This window comes from Pelecanus crispus, chromosome 11 (genome assembly GCF_030463565.1).
Source record: "Pelecanus crispus isolate bPelCri1 chromosome 11, bPelCri1.pri, whole genome shotgun sequence".
NCBI lineage: Eukaryota > Metazoa > Chordata > Aves > Pelecaniformes > Pelecanidae > Pelecanus > Pelecanus crispus.
This window is the reverse complement of record NC_134653.1, coordinates 20155419-20174483: the sequence shown is the minus strand read 5'-3', so window position 1 is coordinate 20174483 and position 19065 is coordinate 20155419. Positions and strand designations below refer to the sequence as shown.

General features: G+C 43.2%; 1 protein-coding gene across 1 annotated transcript in view; it reads right to left on the bottom strand.

The window, feature by feature from the left end:
• Positions 1-19065, bottom strand: part of MAPK8IP3 (mitogen-activated protein kinase 8 interacting protein 3) — a 96246-nt gene that overhangs the window by 50937 nt on the left and 26244 nt on the right. The window contains 3 exon segments of the mRNA XM_075719241.1: positions 4972-5063; positions 5813-5883; positions 6797-6917. Coding sequence (XP_075575356.1) covers positions 4972-5063; positions 5813-5883; positions 6797-6917 — 284 coding nt within the window.

Here is a 19065-nt window from a genome sequence, read left to right as displayed (position 1 = left end):
CACCCAAGCACATCCACAGATGAAAACAAATAAATGCACTCAAATTTGTGTGACAGGCCACAAGAAATTATGCCTGTGTCCCCCCCCAGTGCACATAGATACACAAACACTGGTGTTCACCCCCACCCAGCTGTGCAGTGACACAAAACCACACATCTGACCCAAGTCCTTGTGCACAAGCATATACAAACACAGAGCTACACACACACACACACACAAACAGTGCAAAGCTTGAAATGAAGGAAAAAGTCCCATTTCCCACTGGTGGTTCCTACAAACTCAGATCATAGCCCCATCAGGGGCTTTCATAGACATAAACTGTTTCTCTTTCTTTTTCTCCAAGCAGACTAGCAATATGCCACACTTAAAAGGGTAAAAGACTAATTTCTCTAATATGAAGAGGCCATTCTTGATGAAAATTTTGCTCTTCATCCCAGAGAATGGCAGTTTTGCAGATGTAACCAGTAACACTTTTCACTGTGCATCTGTTTCACGGAATAGTAACATAAAGCCACAATTACTATTAGTTTATTTGTAAGTTAGGGAAGGAAAATCTCATTAAAATCAATTTCTACCATGCAGTCCAACCCAAATTTGGCAGGTGCATATAGGAACCACCCTTTATAAGAGAGAGGCCCTAAGCATGCTTTTGCCTGTGGTACTTTTATATTTTACTGTGTAAGTACTTCTACAGATATATTCTTGTTTACAGAAGGATAAGTGGGAAGGGAAACAAGCCTAACACACTTATCCCATTTCAGCTGTAACACTAGGATCAGACCATGTTCTGGGAGCTCACTGTGGATGTCCAGACTGTGAGGAGGAGAGGAGAAGGAAGAAAAATAGACTGATAAGGGAGATTTTATGAACAGCACACCACCTACAAACTACTGTTTCTTTTTACACCATGTCTCCTCTTGCTTTCCACACCCCTCATGCCTGTCTCTTTTGCCTAGGAAGGCTGACATCTATCTTTTGATTTTTTTTTTTCCCCAATAGATTTTTGTATTTTAGACAACCCAATTTTAGCCAGACACCAAACACTGTATTCTGTAATTATCCTAAACCACTCTCTGTTGTGAGACTAATTTACTGTTTTGCTGAAAATAGAGCACAGAGATAACTCACTGCACAGACCACTCAACAACTAGTTACTCAAGCCTTTAGTTGCTCTTCTCTAGAAGAAATACTGTAAGATATTCTTTTCTGAAAGGACTACTTGACGGTCAGAAGAGAAAGGGTAAATAGTCCCCCTTGATTCACATACAACTGTGTCTTTCCTTCCTTTATGTAAGACTGTGGTAGAGTATAAAAATCTTACCAACTGATTCAGAACAAATAAAGGATCTTTCTTTGAAATACCAGTATCTTCCAGCTGCAAGTTATTCTTGTAACCAAGGCTACAGAAGTTATCTTTAATTATTATGGGAGGTAATGAAATAGCAATAGACAGTATCGGAAAAAATTCTTCACTGAGGGGGTGGTCAAGCAAGGAACAAGCTCCCCATGGAAGTGGTCACACCTCCAAGCTTATCAGTGTTCAAGAAGTGTTTCAGCAATGCTCCTAGATATATGGTTTAACCTTTAGGTTGCCCTGCATGGGGTCGGGAGTTGGACTCAGTGATCCTCATGGGTCTCTTCCAGCTCAGGATATTGTATGACTCTAAGGCTGCAGGGAATCTGGAAGGAGTCCCAGGCTAGTTACCAATATTTCTGAAGATTCATGTCTTTTACTAGTCCCTTTCCATCCTTCAAGCCTCTTTCATTGACAAGGTGGGCTTGCGTCTCTTTTTCTCTCCCTTTTTCTTTCTCACAATACACAGTCAAAACTTTGGCAATTTGAATTCAGTCTTTTCCAGAGCAGTCCAATGAAGCAACAGGGAGCCACAGCAGACAGAGGGTATTTACACGTCCTATGCCAAGACCTCAAATTTCCTTTCTATTACATTACCCCAAAACCAACTGACATTCTGGTATTTAAGTGTTACAGACCTAAATATAAGTTACTAAAATATCCTCATTTATTCTTCCTTTATTCTTAATATATTCCTTTATTCTTAATTTCAAATAATTTTACTCTTTCTTCATCTCCAAATTTTGCTCAATGGTCTTCTTTTGCATTTCATAGAATGCTTTGGGTTGGAAGGGACCTTTAGAGGTCATCTAGCCCAATCCCCCTGCAGTGAGCAGGGACAGCTTTAACTAGATCAGGTTGCTCAGAGCCCCATCCAACCTGACCTTGAATGTTTCTAGGGATGGGGCCTCCACTACCTCTCTGGGCAACCTGTTCCAGTGCTTCACCACGCTCATTGTAAAAAACTTCTTCCTTATATCCAGTCTAAATCTACCCTCCTTTAGTTTAAAACCATTACTCCTTGTCCTGTCACAACAAGCCTTGCTAAAAAGGTTGCCCCCATCGTTCCTATAGGCCGCCTTTAAGTACTGAAAGGCTGCAACAAGGTGTCCCTGCAGCCTTCTCTTCTCCAGGCTGAACAACCCCAACTCCCTCAGTCTGTCCTCGTAGGAGAGGTGCTCCAGCCCTCGGATCATTTCTGTGGCCCTCCTCTGGACCCGCTCCAACAGGTCCATGTCCTTCTTGTGCTGAGGGTCAGAGCTGGACACAGTACTCCAGGCGGGGTCTCAGCAGAGCAGAGTAGAGGGGCAGAATAACCTCCCTCAACCTGCTGGCTACACTTCTTTTGATGCAGCCCAGGATACGGTTGACATTGTTGTCTCATGTCCAGCTTTTCATCCACCAGTACCCCCAAGTCCTTCTCTGCAGGGCTGCTCTCAATCCCTTCATCCCCAAGCCTGCGTTGATATCAGGGGTTGCCCTGTCCCAGGTGCATGACCTTGCACTTGGCCTTGTTGAACCTCATGAGGTTCACACAGGCCCACCCCTCCAGCTTGTCCAGGTCCCTTTGGATGACATCTCGTCCCTCAGGTGTGTCAACTGCACCACTCAGCTTGGTGTTGTCTGCAAACTTGCTGAGGGTGCACTCGATACCGTCTATGTCACTGATGAAGATGTTAAACAGCACTGGTCCCAGTACGGACCCCTGAGGGACACCACTTGTCACTGGTCTCCATTTGGACATCGAGCTGTTGACCACTACCCTCTGGATGTGACCATCCAACCAATTCTTTATCCACCAAACAGTCCACCCATCAAATCCGTATGTTCCCAATTTAGTGAGAAGGATGTTGTGAGGGACTGTGTCAAAGGCTTTACAGAAGTCCAAATAGATGACATCTGTTGCTTTTCCCTTGTCCACTGATGCAGTCACTCCTTCATAGAAAGCCACTAGGTTGGTCAGGCAGGACTTGCCCTTGGTGAAGCCGTGCTGGCTGTCTCAAATCACCTCCCTGTCCTCCATGTGCTTTAGCATAGCTTCTAGAAGATCTGTTGCATGATCTTCCCATGCACAGAGACGAGGCTGAAAGATCGGTAGTTCCCAGGGTCCTCCTTTCTTCCCTTTTTAAAAATGGGCACAACATTTCCCTTCTTCCAGTCACCAGGGACTTCACCTGACTGCCATGACTTTTCAAATATTATGGAGAGTGGCTTGGCAACTACATCGGCCAATTCCCTCAGGACTCTGGGATGCATCATCCCAGATTTCATCATCCTTACCAGATGATACTTCAAAAACCTTCATGGCTTTCCAGTTATCTGTTTTCCCAGTATTTTCATCTCTGTGTCTTTGCCCATGCTGCCCTTTGTGTATAGTTTGACATGCCACCCCCCACTCCTTTTCTTAGCCTACTGCTTCCTGCACCTAGCAGGCACTCTTTTCCAAGTATTTCCATGCAGCTGGTACTGTCTCTGTCTATTTTTCAGACCAACAGCTCCCACGGCTTGTGGTCAGCATGTATGCAAAACCTTTTAACATTCCTCAAAGCCAGAAGAAATTAAAAAGTTAAAAAAAGACAGGCAAGGACAACAGAAAGTTTTAATCTCCTGTAGCATATTACTTGGTTAATAACGTTCCCCTGGGAAACACTGGTTTAGTTTAAAACTTCCTGGGTTAGACAGTGTCACTATAGTGTTAATCATCTCATTAGCATGTGATGATTAACACAAATAGCAATATGCCACAGAAAACATCAGTTTAATGGCTGAGTGACTTAATAGATTATGCTTAATCTGAGTAGATTATGTGTTATATGATCTATTACTTCTCTAACCAGTATTTATGGAACATTACTTCTACTTCTCACCCTGTGGGCAATGTTACTGGTATACAGTATCATCAGAGAGAAAGCATTTGGTTCCTTCACATACCAGTTAAAACCAGATGTATCTGTACTGAAATCAATGTAATTGCAACTTTAGTGCTTTAAATTTGTTCTAAGACTACAAAAGACTAGTTCGTCTATATACTGAACTTTCCTACCACTGCCTTCTTTAAGCAAAGGCTGGTTCTTACTGGTTTGGTGCTCTAAAAATGGGGGGGGGGTGGGGTGGGCAGGGAGGGAGGAAAATCAGTTTCTTGGGCTGGTTGGGTAGGTCTATCGGGTGAGTGACTTACGGAAAGCTTCCCTTGAAGGAACAGGGAAAAAGAAATCTTATAATGGCTAACACATTTAATTGCTATGGTTTTGCTGGCTATCACACATACAAAGACACACACACACACACACACAAATGCTTAATATTTGACACCTCCATCCATTTTATAGATAAACCTTTTACATGCCACCTGAGAATACAAACATATTTTTCCAGAGGCCCCCCATCAATAGCAGTGTGACAAAGCCTAAGCTTTGTAACAGAACACATAAAGCTCCTTGTCATCAAGCCTTAGAAAACATACCCACAACTCACCCACAACCCATTACAAAAAAGCTTCAACTACAATCCGTGCGCACAGGGAAAGATCCTGCTTCTGGTTTCTCCCTCTCAAATACATGCACTCAGTTTGTAAGTTCCCGGATGGCATACATTACATGGAAACGTTATGGCCCTACCTTCTCCCAGGTAGACTGCTCTCAGTTTGATTATTTCCCCCAACTTGCTGCATCTTGGATCGCTCAATGTGTTCCACATAGGTCTGGATCATCTGTGAGAAGAGAAAAATCCATGAGCCAAGAAGGAAAGACTTATTTTCTGCTTTTGTTTGATCTTCTCCAGCATCCATTTCCAATTCCCTTTCTTTTTTTGCACATCTCCTGGTCTTTGCTCGTCTTCTAATCTGATGATGTAAGTGAATAGACTAATCTGACAGAAATTCTGACAGCAAATAGTGTTGGAAATGACCTAAGCTTAACCTCATAACAGAAAAGCCATGAGAGAGCATATCCAAAAATAATGCAAGATGTCTCCTGGAGGCTTGTTGGCAGTAGGAGATGAGGTAGTGGGCACTGTTCACGGAATCACAGAACAGTTGAGGTTCGAAGGAACCTCCTGGGGTCCACTGGGTCCAACGTCCCTGCTCAAACAGGGCCACCTAGAGTAGGTTGCCCAGGACAATGTCCAGGTGGCTTTTGAATAGCTCCAAGGATGGAGACTCCACCACATCTCTGGGCAACCTGTGCCAGTGCTCATCACCCTCACAGTAAAGAAGTTTTTACTCATGTTCAGAGGGAGCCTTCTGTGTTCCAGTTTCTGCCAGTTGCCTCCAGTCTTGTCACTGAGCACCACTGAAAAGAGCCTGGCTCCATCCTCTTTACACTCTCCATTCAGATATTTCAGATGTTCCTGAAGTTCAGAAGCTCTAGTCATCACTAGTATTGTACAGCTGAATTCTTTGACATGACTTTTCATATAGGCTATGAGTTCATTTATTTAGAAATAGAGATGACATCCTACCTCTGTGTGACGCTGATGTAGAGCATTATACTCTTTCTTCATTTCTGATTCACGTTCCTCCAGTCGTGAAACTACCAAGAGAAGATTCCAACCATCAGCTAACACACATCAGGCTCTCAAAAGAAATTAGAAGTCTCAAGGCATATTTTGTTAGAAATTAATTTATACCTACCGAACAAAACAAACCCAAACAGAATAATGCACATTGTGGGATCTGGTCTTCATTACAAACTCAATTCATGGGTATCTGCATGTTCCCAAAAAGAGCAGACCAAATAGTGCAATAAGAGGCAGAGTTCTTCAGCAGTAGCTTGGTGCCCCGTAACTGTCCTAGTTTGACAACAATTTAAATTGTCCTCTGGGATGAGTGCCTCTGGCTATTTGAGGAGCTGGATTACTGGACAAAACACCAATGAATTCTAAGGGGAACCTCAGCCAGCAAAACATGGCTGCACATGTTAAGGAAGAATTTGTAAAAATAAACAGACAAACAAATAAATGTCATGATAGTTTATATGAGAAAAAAATGGGAGGTTCTATTCAGGGACAAGGAGAAACTAGAAACCAGATTCTGAAGCTTCACCAATGGCCCAAATCTCACATCTGGAGAAACTGAGCATGCCCCACACAAGAGAAGCAATGAAGCCTCTACTAAGTTAGCGTGGATACATCCCATCCTTTAGAAGGCTCAGAATTTTATACCAAAGTAAGGGAAAACCAGACATTTCAGGCTTTGCATAAATTACAATAAAAAAACCAAAAAGTATGAAGAATATTTTCAAAGTAGAATCATAGAATGCTTTGGGTTGGAAGGGACCTTGAGAGATCATCGAGTCTAACCCCCCTGCAGTAAGCAGGGATTGAACTTGTGAACTTGGCGTTATTAGCACCATGTTCTAACCAACTGAGCTAACCCGGCTGGTAGCAGTATATGTGTGCAGAAGGCAAAGTGTATAATCATGTCTGGTGTACAACTTTGCTTACTCTGATCTGCATAGTTTTTGGTCTTCAGCTCCAGCTGTCGAGTCTGAAATTCAAGGTGTTCCACTTGGATTTGTAGTTCTTTCTTCTCCTGCTCCAGTGCATCTTCAAACTCTATAAACTTCTGAACAGGGAAGAAGCAGAGAAGGAGGCACAGATGAGGAATAAATGTAAAATGTGTTTGTCCTATATGACTTTTCTTCTCCTCACAAAAAAAGAAAAATTGAGAGACCATAAAGTACCAAATAGGAAATAAGAATTTTTAAGTACTGTAATTAGTCCAATAGCATTTAATCAAGCTGAAGAGACTATTTTATATGAGAAAGTATGAGCTATATTTAATGTATAACTAATACATAAACTGTAGTCCAACATGAGTAATGTAAACCAGTGTAACTCTGTCATCTTCAGCAACATTGTTCTTCCTCATGCCAGGATGAATTTTGATTCCTGCTAATTTGATATCAGAGAAGACAAATTCTATTTCTATGGTCATATATTTAGAAATACATATGTCAGAAACTTTCAGACCAATTCTTCCATTTGTGCAGCTTCACCTATAATTCACATGGTAGGTAAGTTTTGCAGAAACGTGCAAGTGTTGTAGAAAACTTATCCCCAACTCTGGGCAGCTGAGAGCAACCTCTGCACCCAGAGACGGTGACCTGCCCAAGCAGCAAACTTGAGAAGGGCTCTGTGGTACACAGGAGCCAAGGGAAGGAGGAGGGAAACAGGTGGAGGAGGAGATTCTTGCAGCACAATTTAACAAATTTATACCTAGCATGAAAAAGCTTGGCTAGCTGCTCTTGGCAAAGAAGGGAAAGAAGGGATCACTGCTGCTAACTCTCATTAGCAACAACAAAGTGGCAGCTGTGCACATAGTAGTGTCGACTCCTGCACAAGACATTGGGCTGAAGGAAAGATTTTTACAGATATACTCATTTCATGATGAAAACACAACAGAAAAATACCTAATTTAAGGTTATTATTTCTGTAAAATGTCACCTGGGAGCTTTAGTCATTCTCTGCATTGGATACTAGCAGGCACAGCAAAGAAAAGTAAAACATTTGAAACATTCAATTTAGCTCCACTGTAGTGAATTGATATTACACATTACTCTTGCTAAGAGCTGTAGTCACAGTTGCTTTCATGAAATATTTAAACTAAACAGGGTCCCTGGGAAGTGAATAGCACCTTCAAATCTCTGAACATACTTATGCAAGCCTGGTTCTTGTGCTATACGTGGTTACGAGAGCTTTTCTGCACAAAACACACAAAACATACCCATACACAGTAAGGACCAATAATCCGTACTTCTGGACTCAGAAACTGAGCTGGTTCTAGTAACACCCCTGACACAAACTTGTGGAAAAATCCATAAGGCTCAGAAAACATTTGCTCTGTTAACCATGTACACCCTCCCCACAGCAAACCAAGCCTAAAGCGCAGTCTCACCATACTTACAATGGTGTAGGATACTAAAGCTATCTCACTAGCTTCAGAACAAGTCCTATTCTGGCCTTACGAACCCCAAAATTTGAGTCTTGTTACATTACTCTTAAACAGCTACATCCAAGGAAGCTAAACCAAGAGAGTCATCTGCATCAACCAGTCCAGTAATTAAAACACAAACCCATCAGCTGAGTGGCAAGAGCATGATTGGGGCTGGGAGCAGCCCGGGGTTCAGAGCTGCAGAGGAAGAGAGAGAGCAGGAAACAAAGCCGAGATGGCTTTAATCTACCTTTAAGGTATTTCTAGAACAAGAGGAGCCTGCAAGAGGCAACTTGGGGCTATGAGGAGCTCACAAGGGTGCTCTGCTCCTGGCCCTGCCTCTCTTCCTCTCCATCTGTTTGCAAAACGCTCCTTAGGTCGAGCTCTAACAGATTCACCAGCACATGCATATTGGCTGGCTGAAAAATCTCCTCTTTATAAAAGTATGAATACTGAGGAAGAAAAGCCTTCTCTCACCCTCCTCTGTACTCTGCACAGGGGAAAGTATTGCTCTCTGCAAATAAAGTCACTCAAGAGGGCACAGCAATTTCAATTTAACAAAGTAAAGCCTCATTATACTCTAAAAGAGACAGACTCTGGTGAAAATCATTTTGGAGTAAGAATGCCAGGAAAATGAATGCATTTAAATGCACGGTAAGATTATTTTTTTAAATTCTTCACATGAAACAACATGCACAGTATTTGACTGCATTCTCAGAATAAGCCCTGTGCACATTTCCTATTACTTTTACTGGAATAGTTAGCGGTGACGCTGGAGCCATCATTATGTTCATGAACTGGATTTCTCTCTGTAGATGACTGAAAGGCTACATCATTTATTATTCTTGCAGACTTTTAAAACTGTTCAGTAAATTCATCTGAACCATGAGTCAGTTTTCATTCCTACATACCTGTATTTATAGAAACAATCAAACGCATTTTAGCCACATCTCATTTTCCTGCACTGGGTGTTCTGCAGTGCCTTTAATCTTTAACTGGGCTCTTAACTTTCTTTTCCTTCCTGCCCAAATTTATTGCAATCAGAGTTTTCTCCCCCCGCCCCCGTTGTTTTCCAGCAGTATTCTCTAGAAATATCAGAAACACTAATACCTTTCTTCCACTATAAAGAAGTCATCTCAGAGGCTAAACTTCTTAATTACATTTTAAGACTGTACAAGGTTTTAGACTTTTAAGTAAGCATTTCTTCTCTGAGACGTCAATGAAACATTGAAATCCTGTAGTCACTCACAAATATCCAGCAATCTGTTTTATGGATTTTGAGAAATTTCTAAAGCAATCTGCTTTGTAAATTTTCATATTTATTCCTGAAACATTTTCCAGAATAAAAATATAATTTCAGAATGAGTAAAAGGGGAAAAAAAAATTCTAACCGACACAGCTACACTGAGCAACAGACCTACAGAAGCAGCAGTTTAACTTGCTCCATTTGTAGGACTGATTGAAGCTACACCAACAAAAGAGCTATTTTCCTGGCATAATCTCCATCTCCTTGCAGGATTTTGCTAGAACCACTCTGCTAAAACTCTATTGACGAACCCTTTTAATTACAGCCAAGGGCTAAATCCCCATCACATTGCACTGGTTCAGCTTTTGCTATCCTATTGGCTCGAGATGCCTCCTGCTCCTAGTTCTCCATCCAAGAGCATGCCATCCAGGCCAGGCAGGAATGAGGTTTTTAGCAGCAATAAAAACGAAAAGACTTTAAGGAAAGTCTGTTTCTCCCTCTGTACTTGGCACTGGCAAGGCCATACCTCAAATGCTGTGTCCAGTTTTGGCCCCCCCACTACAAGACAGACATTTAGGTGCTGGAGCATGTCCAAAGATGAGCAACAAAGCTGGTGAAGGGTCTAGAGCACAAGGCCTATGAGGGGCAGCTGAGAGAACTGGGGTTGTTTAGCTTGGAGAAAAGGAGGTTCAGGGGAGACCTTATCGCTCTCTACAACTACCTGAAAGGAGGTTGTAGTGAGGTGGTTGTCAGTCTCTTCTCCCAGGTAACAAGTGCTAGGATGAGAGGAAATGGTCTCAAGTTGTGCCAGGGGAGGTTTAGATTGCGTATTAGCAAAAACTTCTATTTTTGGTTTATCAAGCATTGGAACAGGCTGCCCAGGGAAATGGTTGAGTCCCCATCCCTGGAGGTATTTAAAAGATGTACAGATGTGGCACTTAGGGATATGGCTTAGTGGTGCACTTGGTAGTGTTAGGTGTTAATGGCTGGACTTGATGATCTTAAAGGTCTTTTCCAACCTAAATGATTCTATGATTCTATGAAAACATTCACAGATTTCTCGACAGTAAATCAGGAAGCAAAAGAAGGTACAAGCCCAATTTTATCCCCACTATGTAGGTCATCTTTAATAGATTCCTGAATTTGCTACTGCTGTTTTGGTTTAATTCAGAGGAAACCGATCAAAAGATTGGCTTTCTACAAATATGGCTCAGTCTTCTTATTCAGTCCTGTCTATTTTGCAGCCTAAAAGTAATCAAAGAAACAGACAAGTAGAAATCAATTGACCTTTTGGAGAAGAGAGACACATGGAGACAGCAATATTAAAAATTAATATTACCCTAAGTATTCTCAGGGAAGAACACCATTTCAGACAAATGTATTGCAATATATCCTGTCCTGTCTGCTGAAGAGATCGAACAATGACATTTGTGCGCAGGGACCCAAGGGCTCTTTACTACCCCTGTCTGTGAAGCACCTTTTAGCTGCTCCTGCATCAGAAGGCATCTCACTCGAGGTGAGATGCATCCTGTGCATCAGAAGGTCCAAAGGGCTGAGAGCAGGAAAAGTCCCAGATCCAGAGAGAAGGGAACAGCCACACCACTGGGATGAGAAGGAGAGGTTTCACTGGCAGGGCAATCCCTGAAGAAAGCGTGCTCCTGACTGAGAAGACAGCTTAGCACACACTGTCACTACTGCTAACCCTTTATGGTACAAGTGAGCTCTCAGCAGGGTATTCAAACAGGCTTTATTTTTTTCCAATAAGCCAGCAGCAGCAATTTCATATAGCATCCACGGAAGAGCCTTACTAGCCATAAAAAGCAGCAGAGATTGAAATGACCTTGCTCAGGAATATAGAATAGAATCATAGAATCGTTTAGGTTGGAAAAGACCTTTAAGATCATCCAGTCCAACCATCAACCTACACCACCAAGTCCACACTAAACCAATCAAGGATAGACGAGACTAAACTATGTCCGAAGTGCCACATCTACCCGTTTTTTGAACACTTCCAGGGATGGTGACTCCACCACCTCTCTGGGCAGCCTGGTCCAATGCTTCACTACCCTTTCCATGAAGAAATTTTTCCTAATATCCAACCTAAACCTCCTCTGACACAGCTTGAGCCCATTTCCTCTCGTCCTATCGCTAACTACTTGGGAGAAGAGACCAACACCCACCTCACTACAACAATATGAGCACATCCACAAGCACAACTAAACAGTGCCAGGAGTTTGGGGAAAACAGGCACTTCAGGTATATTTGTATTACTCTTGTGAACAACAGCCTCCAGAGACAGAGACAGCAGAGACAGCACTTTGTCTACAGCATGATACTGTGCAATCCATGGCCCTCAAGTTGCAGCTTGTGGACCACGGTATATGGCTGTGGATGGCCCAGCCAAGCAGCACTGCCTGGGATGGCTACGGTCTCTCTCCTGCCCTAACTCAACCTGCCAGGCGCATCCCCTAGCACACAGCGAATCCCCGTACCACATGGTGCTCTCTGCACCAACCCTTGCCTTCCCACGTTGCTAGAAACTCATACCAAGGCAGAAGAAACAGAAAACACAAACTGAATAAAGTATTTTAATTCTTTTTTTATTAACCAGACTCACAGAGGCAGGTATGCTTTAAAACCAAGCACATATTATTGAGTGAATGCAGCTCAGTAAATAAACATCCATAGGCAGTTCACATTTTCCATTTCTTTGGGAGGGGCGGAGCGGGGGGCAAGCCTGGCCCTACTGAAGCTGTGGGAATGTCCTCAGTAACTTGAAGAGGACCAAGATTTCACCCCGACCTTTTAAACCTCCTAACAATAAACAGGTGGAAGGGACACTAACTCCTAAGTCACCTTCCCATCTGAACATTTTCTGCCTGTAATATTTACAAAAAGCACTAAACCCAGTTATATTAGAAAAAGAATCCCTCTGGTTTACTCGTTTCTTGCATTTTTCATCTAAGTCTGTGCACAGCCAATCCTATCTAAAAGCTGCACAAATGTTTGATGCACAAAGATGAAGCTTCAGGTCTCTGTGGGTGCTAACTAAAATCAGCAAGCCTTCATAAGGGAAAAGAATATTCACATGAATCAAATTCATACTTCTGGCCTCAGAAATAGTACAAATTCCAATGACTTACTGAAAGCAGGTACTGCAGATATTACTCTTGCTTCATTATAAACTTAAATATTTAACAGGATAACAGTGGGCCAAAAAAAAAAAAAAATCCAAACAAAACCAAACAGCATAGCCTTAGAGTCCTTTTAAAGACATCTTAAAATAACTGAGATACACTATGTACAAAAAACTCTGCTGCAAATTACAATGCCCAGGGTACTAACTTTAAAAACTGAAATGCAAATTTGCTGACTGCATTCTTTCACTTTAGCACTGCCAAGAGGCAAAAAAAAATACGGTGCTGGCGAAGAATCACAGGCTTAACTTGCTGCTATGAGCTGCCCTTGATTTCAAGGGGTTTCTCATTTGCAGAGCCAGGTGCTGCAACTGATTTTCTCTGATGGTTTCACTGCATGGAGCTCAGTTCAGACCCACGCCTCAGTGATTTCACAGCTCACAGCTCCATCTTTATGGAGATGCAGTAAAGACATTTAGAAAACAGAAATAAAAAGGACCAGATAATTCCACTGATGGTTAAGAAAAAGTACTTTTTTCTTTTTTTGGTGGATCCCACTATGACAAAGTAGATGGGTGCACTGTAAGAAGAAACAGCCCACACTCCTAGTAGTTCTCAATAGCGAGGCTGACCACAATGTTAATATTTTTATTATTTTTATCATTTTTACTATTTTTTCCAGAGCCTCTATGCTTGCTTTCAAAGAATAATTTCTGAATATGAACAGTTACAGTTAAACAGTTAATCCTCAGTGATGTAAGAAAACTGGAGTATGAAACTGCTATATATAAAAATTAGTCACACGGATTTTTATCTGCTAGCCTCTATCCCCAGATTTCAAGCAGCATAACTGGTCTGTAATAACCCAGGATTATGACAAACAACAATGGCTCACACACTAGTCTTTACAGGGAAAATATCTAGCATAAAATCATCTTAGGGCGCAAGAATGAGTATTCCTCTGAAAAGCAGGGGTACAATGCAGATCGCTTGGCTTCCTGTTTTACTGCCTTTTGCAAAGGAAGAAAATGACTAAAAATAGTAGCATATAATCAGGAATCATCACATCACATCAGTGACAAATCAAGCAGAGAGCCAGAGGTGCACATATATGCAGAAATCTTATTACATGGCCTTAATCTGTGGTGGCTGGTAGCATGTGCAATGGTATTGCACATCAAAGGGAGCATTGGGGGTTCAGTCTCAGACCCATCCCCTCGCCCCTTTGCTTGCAGGAGATGGCAGTGCTGTGAGTGCAAAAGCAGCACTGCATGAGGCGAGGAATACGCACCTCAGAGACATCTGCTAGGAAACAGAGGTCTGTTGGTGAAGTGGGGAAGGGCTCATGCTGCACACAACTTCCCAGGGGAGGTCACCTCACCTGCAGGAAGCCCACAGATGAGGGAGGCAACACTGATTGTGTAGTCCACCTCACAGCTTCTTGGCAGCACCTAATTAGGTTGGCAATTTAGGGAGTTGTGTTGACAGTATTTTGTCTTAGAAAGCCACAATGAAGAAAAGAGGCCAACTCCTGGCTATTTAAATCTGACCTGTTCAAAACCAAGCCTCCAGCCCCATTATCAGGCCCGCTGCCGATGAGTTTACATGCTACTCAAGGTGAAGACCTTGTTCTGCTCTATTAACAGGAACCATTTCACTCAACAGCAGCTTCAGGAAGAGAGATTAATTCCTTACAAAACAGATGTCTACCACCTAGTATTTGACACTGAAATCAGCAAGTCACACTTTCTTATTGTAGCTCCTGTACAGGCAATGGCCACAAGATGGATACCAACAATGCCAGAGGAACAGCGTGTTAAATCTTTTCACTTTGACAATCAGAAAAAGGATCTTTAAATTAAGCCAATTCTCAGAATTACAGTGGTCATCAGCAAAATGCTCCCTCAGGAAATACCTTCCATTTCAATACTCGGTACTGCTTCTCACGTTATGAGCCAGCCTACGTTGATGCAGCTGCTTTTTTAGAAGAGCATTAAAGAGCTGTGTAAAAATCAACAAATAGTTAGAAATCTCAAACTATGAATAGATGTTCAGATTTTTATCCCTGTAGGCATTTATATAAAGTCATTTATTTAGCAAAGCTCAAGTAGAAGAAATTGAGTCTTGTCTACCCTACATCAATGTTAACTTGACTCCACTGCATGAAAACATTCCTAGTTTCTATCAAGAAGTATAGACATATTTAGTGTTTCCCTTGTGAAAACAAAGGTTTTGTAAATATTTTAAGCCATTCTCCCTCGCTGGTCTCAACAGCTGAAATGCACCCTCACACAAATAGAAAAATACGGCCATCCTCCCACACACAGTGATAAAAGCATACCTAAATTTCCAATGTGTTGTATCTAATGACATGAATTTTAGAAATGTTTTGGCTCCCTGAGAGCAGAGTTTCACTAACAGGTAAAAAGGGACCCCTTGTATTTCACCTAATAATCACTCATCTTGCTCTTCAGTGTCCCAAGGTGACAGATCCATGGGTTTGAGGGTGCTCAGAGCAATGCTCACCCTTTCTCCTGAAAAGCCCTTGCCTTCAGAAGACCCTTCTCCAGGTGACCCAGGTCAATCCCAGCCACAGCATCTAAAAAGCGAACCCCAGATACCTGGATCCAGCAGCCTGGATGCTCCCCAGCAGTACTGACGTGCAGTGAAACCCCAAGGTATCTATAATCCATACAAAAGAGACCCCAAACAGGAACTGTGCCACAACAAAATATGCAATCAGTAAGTCTAAATTCTAATAACAGCCCATATCTTCTCCATCTCAGAAGGATCTTAGTTACCGCAAACAAGAAGATGCTTTCTCAAGTATTAATTTTATGACACAGTTCGAAAGACCAAACTGTAACACTCCCACAAGTGCAACCAACAGCAGTCCACAAGCTGAAAAGAAGTTCAGCTGCAACTGTGAAATGAAGCAATCAACAACTTAAAACCCCTGACTACACCACACTTTTTAAAACTCACAGATAATTAATTTAACAGCTCAATTTTCATGCTGGTTCAAAATCTTATCCTGCACTTATCACAAAACTCAGCAAATCACAACTGTGTTCTCCAGTGTCTCTTGTAGTGTGTGGGTTCCCCATTTCTGGTGTGTTTGGCAATTATGCAATCACATTTGTGACAGCGGTGACATAAAAACGCTTACATTTTCACTACAGAGCTTGGCCTGAAGTTCAAACCATATCCACAGTACAACTTAAGTTACACATCAGCCTTGGGACCAGGAGGTGTTTTATATTAGGAATGCATGATTATATTAATAACTCTATACTGAATACTTGATACATAACACTGATTCACATGAAGATGCTTACACATAAATATGCATTTAATATGGAAAAGTAAGTATCAGCCTTCCTAGGATGAGGTCTCCAACCTCAAATAAATGTGACAGTGAACAAGGCCATATATTAGAAAGGCCAAAATGTCATAAAAGAGAACAAGCCCTTCCACCTCTTTCCTATTTTTTATGACACATTATAATGTCACTTTAAGTGTATTTTTAACTTAGTTTTTAGAGTTTCTTAGTCCAGAAGGCCACACAGCACACAGTTTCATGATGGAAAGATGTGTGTGTCTGAATCTTTGCCATCCTCTTGAAAGACAAATGCACTCCTGAAGGAATATTTCCATCTCCATAAAACAATACAACCTTCTAGTGAAATAACATTTCCTTCACATCTACAGACCTTGGAGATAGAGATTTTTCTTCCTGTTGCTAACTTCAAGAAGTCAAAAACATGTCTTTTATCTGCTAGATACTCTATAGTCATAGATTGGTCTTTGAATGCCTTCTGTGCAATAAATGTCTTTTTTATCATAGAATCGTTTAGGTTGGAAAAGACCTTTAACATCATCCAGTCCAACCATTAACCTACACTACCAAGTCCACACTAAACCAATCAAGGGTAGACTAGACTAAACCATGTCCCAGAGTGCCACATTTACCCATTTTTTGAACACTTCCAGGGATGGTGACTCCACCACCTCTCTGGGCAGCCTGTTCCAATGCTTCACTACCCTTTCCGTGAAGAAATTTTTCCTAATATCCAATCTAAACCTCCCCTGACGCAGCTTGAGCCCATTTCCTCTCGTCCTATCGCTAACTACTTGGGAGAAGAGACCAACACCCACCTCAATACAACCTCCTTTCAGGTAGTTGTAGAGAGCAATAAGGTCTCCCCTCGGCCTCCTCTTCTCCAGGCTAAACAACCCCAGTTCCCTCAGCCACTCCTCATAAGACTTGTGCTCCAGACCCTTCACCAGCTTCACTGCCCTTCTCTGGACACACTCCAGCACCTCAGTGTCCTTCTTGTACTGAGGGGACCAAAACTGGACACAGTATTCCAGGTGCGGCCTCACCAGTGCCAAGTACACGGGGACAATCACTTCCCTGCTCCTGCTGGCCACACTATTCCTGATACAAGCCAGGATGCTGTTGGCCTTCTTGGCCACCTGGGCACACTGCTGGCTCATGTTCAGCCGGCTGTCGACCAACACCCCCAGGTCCTTTTCAGGACCTTTTCAGCCAGGCGGCTTTCCAGCCACTCTTCCCCAAGCCTGTAGTGTGGCATGGGGTTCTTGTGACCGAAGTGCAGGACCCGGCACTTGGCCTTGTTGAACCTCATACAGTTGGTCTCAGCCCATTGGTCCAGCCTGTCCAGGTCCCTCTGCAGGGCCATCCTACCCTCCAGCAGATCCGACACTCCCATCCAGTTTGGTGTCATCTAGAAACTTACTGAGGGGGCACTCAATCCCCTCATCCAGATCATTGATAAAGATGTTAAACAAGGCTGGCCCCAAAACGGAGCCCTGGGGAACACCACTCATGACCAGTCGCCAACTGGATTTAACTCCATTCACTACAACTCTCTGGGCTCAGGCACCCAACCAGTTTTTTACCTAGTGAAGAGTATGCCTGTCCAAGCGATGAGCTGCCAGCTTCCTAAGGAGAATGTTATGGGAGACCGTGTCAAAGGCATTACTAAAGTCCAGGTAAATGACATCCACAGCCTCTCCTTCATCCACCAGGCGGGTCACCAGATCGTAGAAGGAGATCAGGTTGGTCAAGCAGGACCTGCCTTTCATGAACCCATGCTGGCTGAGCCTGATCCCCTGGTTGGCCTGCACATGCTTGTTGAGTTCACTCAATATGAACTGCTCCATAATCTTCCCTGGCACCGAGGTCAGGCTGACAGGCCTGTAGTTCCCCGGATCCTCCTTCCGCCCCTTCTTGCAGACGGGCGTCACATTGGCAAGCCTCCAGTCATCAGGGACCTCCCCTGTTAACCAGGACTGCTGACAGATGATGGAAAGTGGCTTGGTGAGCTCCTCCGTCAGCTCCCTCAGTACTCTCGGGTGAATACCCTGGGGATAACTGGTCTGGCTATTAAAGACTGAGGCAAAGAAGGCATTAAGTACCTCAGCCTTTTCCTCATCCTTGGTGGCAGTGTTCCCCCCCCACATCCAGCAAAGGATGGAGATTCTCCTTGGCTCTCTTTTTGTTGTTAATGTATTTGTAAAACAATTTTTTATTATCTTTTACAACAGTGGCCAGATTTGAGTTCTTGTTGGGCTTTTTGCCTTTCTAATTTCCTCTCTGCATGACCTAATGAGATCCATGTACTCTTCTTGAGTTGCCTGCCCCTTCTTCCAATGGTGGTAGACATTCCTTTTTTCCCTGAGTCCCCGCAAAAGCTCCCTGTTCAGCCAGGCCAGTCGTCTTCCCCGCCGGTTCATCTTACGGCACACGGGGCAGCCCGCTCCTGTGCCTTTAGGACTTCCTTCTTGAAGAAGGCCCAGCCTTCCTGGACCCCTTTGCCTTTCAGGACTGTCTCCCAAGGGACTTTCCCAACCAGCGTCCTGAACAGGCCAAAGTCTGCCCTCCAGAAGTCCATGGTAGCAGTTTTGCTGCCCCTCCTCTTTACATCGCCAAGAATCGAGAACTCTGTCATATCGTGGTCACTAAGCCCAAGATGGCCGCCGACCATGACATCTCCCACAAGCCCTTCTCTGTTAGTAAACAGCAGGTCAAGTGAGGCACCTCCCCTGGTAGGCTCGCTTACCAGCTGCGTCAGAAAGTTATCCTCCACACACTCTAGGAACTTCCGACACTGTTGCCTCTCTGCTGTGTTGTATTTCCAGCAGATGTCCGGCAAGTTGAAGTCCCCCACAAGAACAAGGGCTGGCAATTGCGAGACTTCTGCCAGCCACTTGTAGAACGCTTCATCTATCTCTACATCCTGGTTGGGTGGTCTATAGCAGACTCCCAACAGGACATCCGCCTTGTTGGCCTTCCTGTCCTGGTTTCAGCTGGGATAGAGTTAATTTTCTTCCTAGTAGCAGGCACAGTGCTGTGTTTTGGATTTAGTAG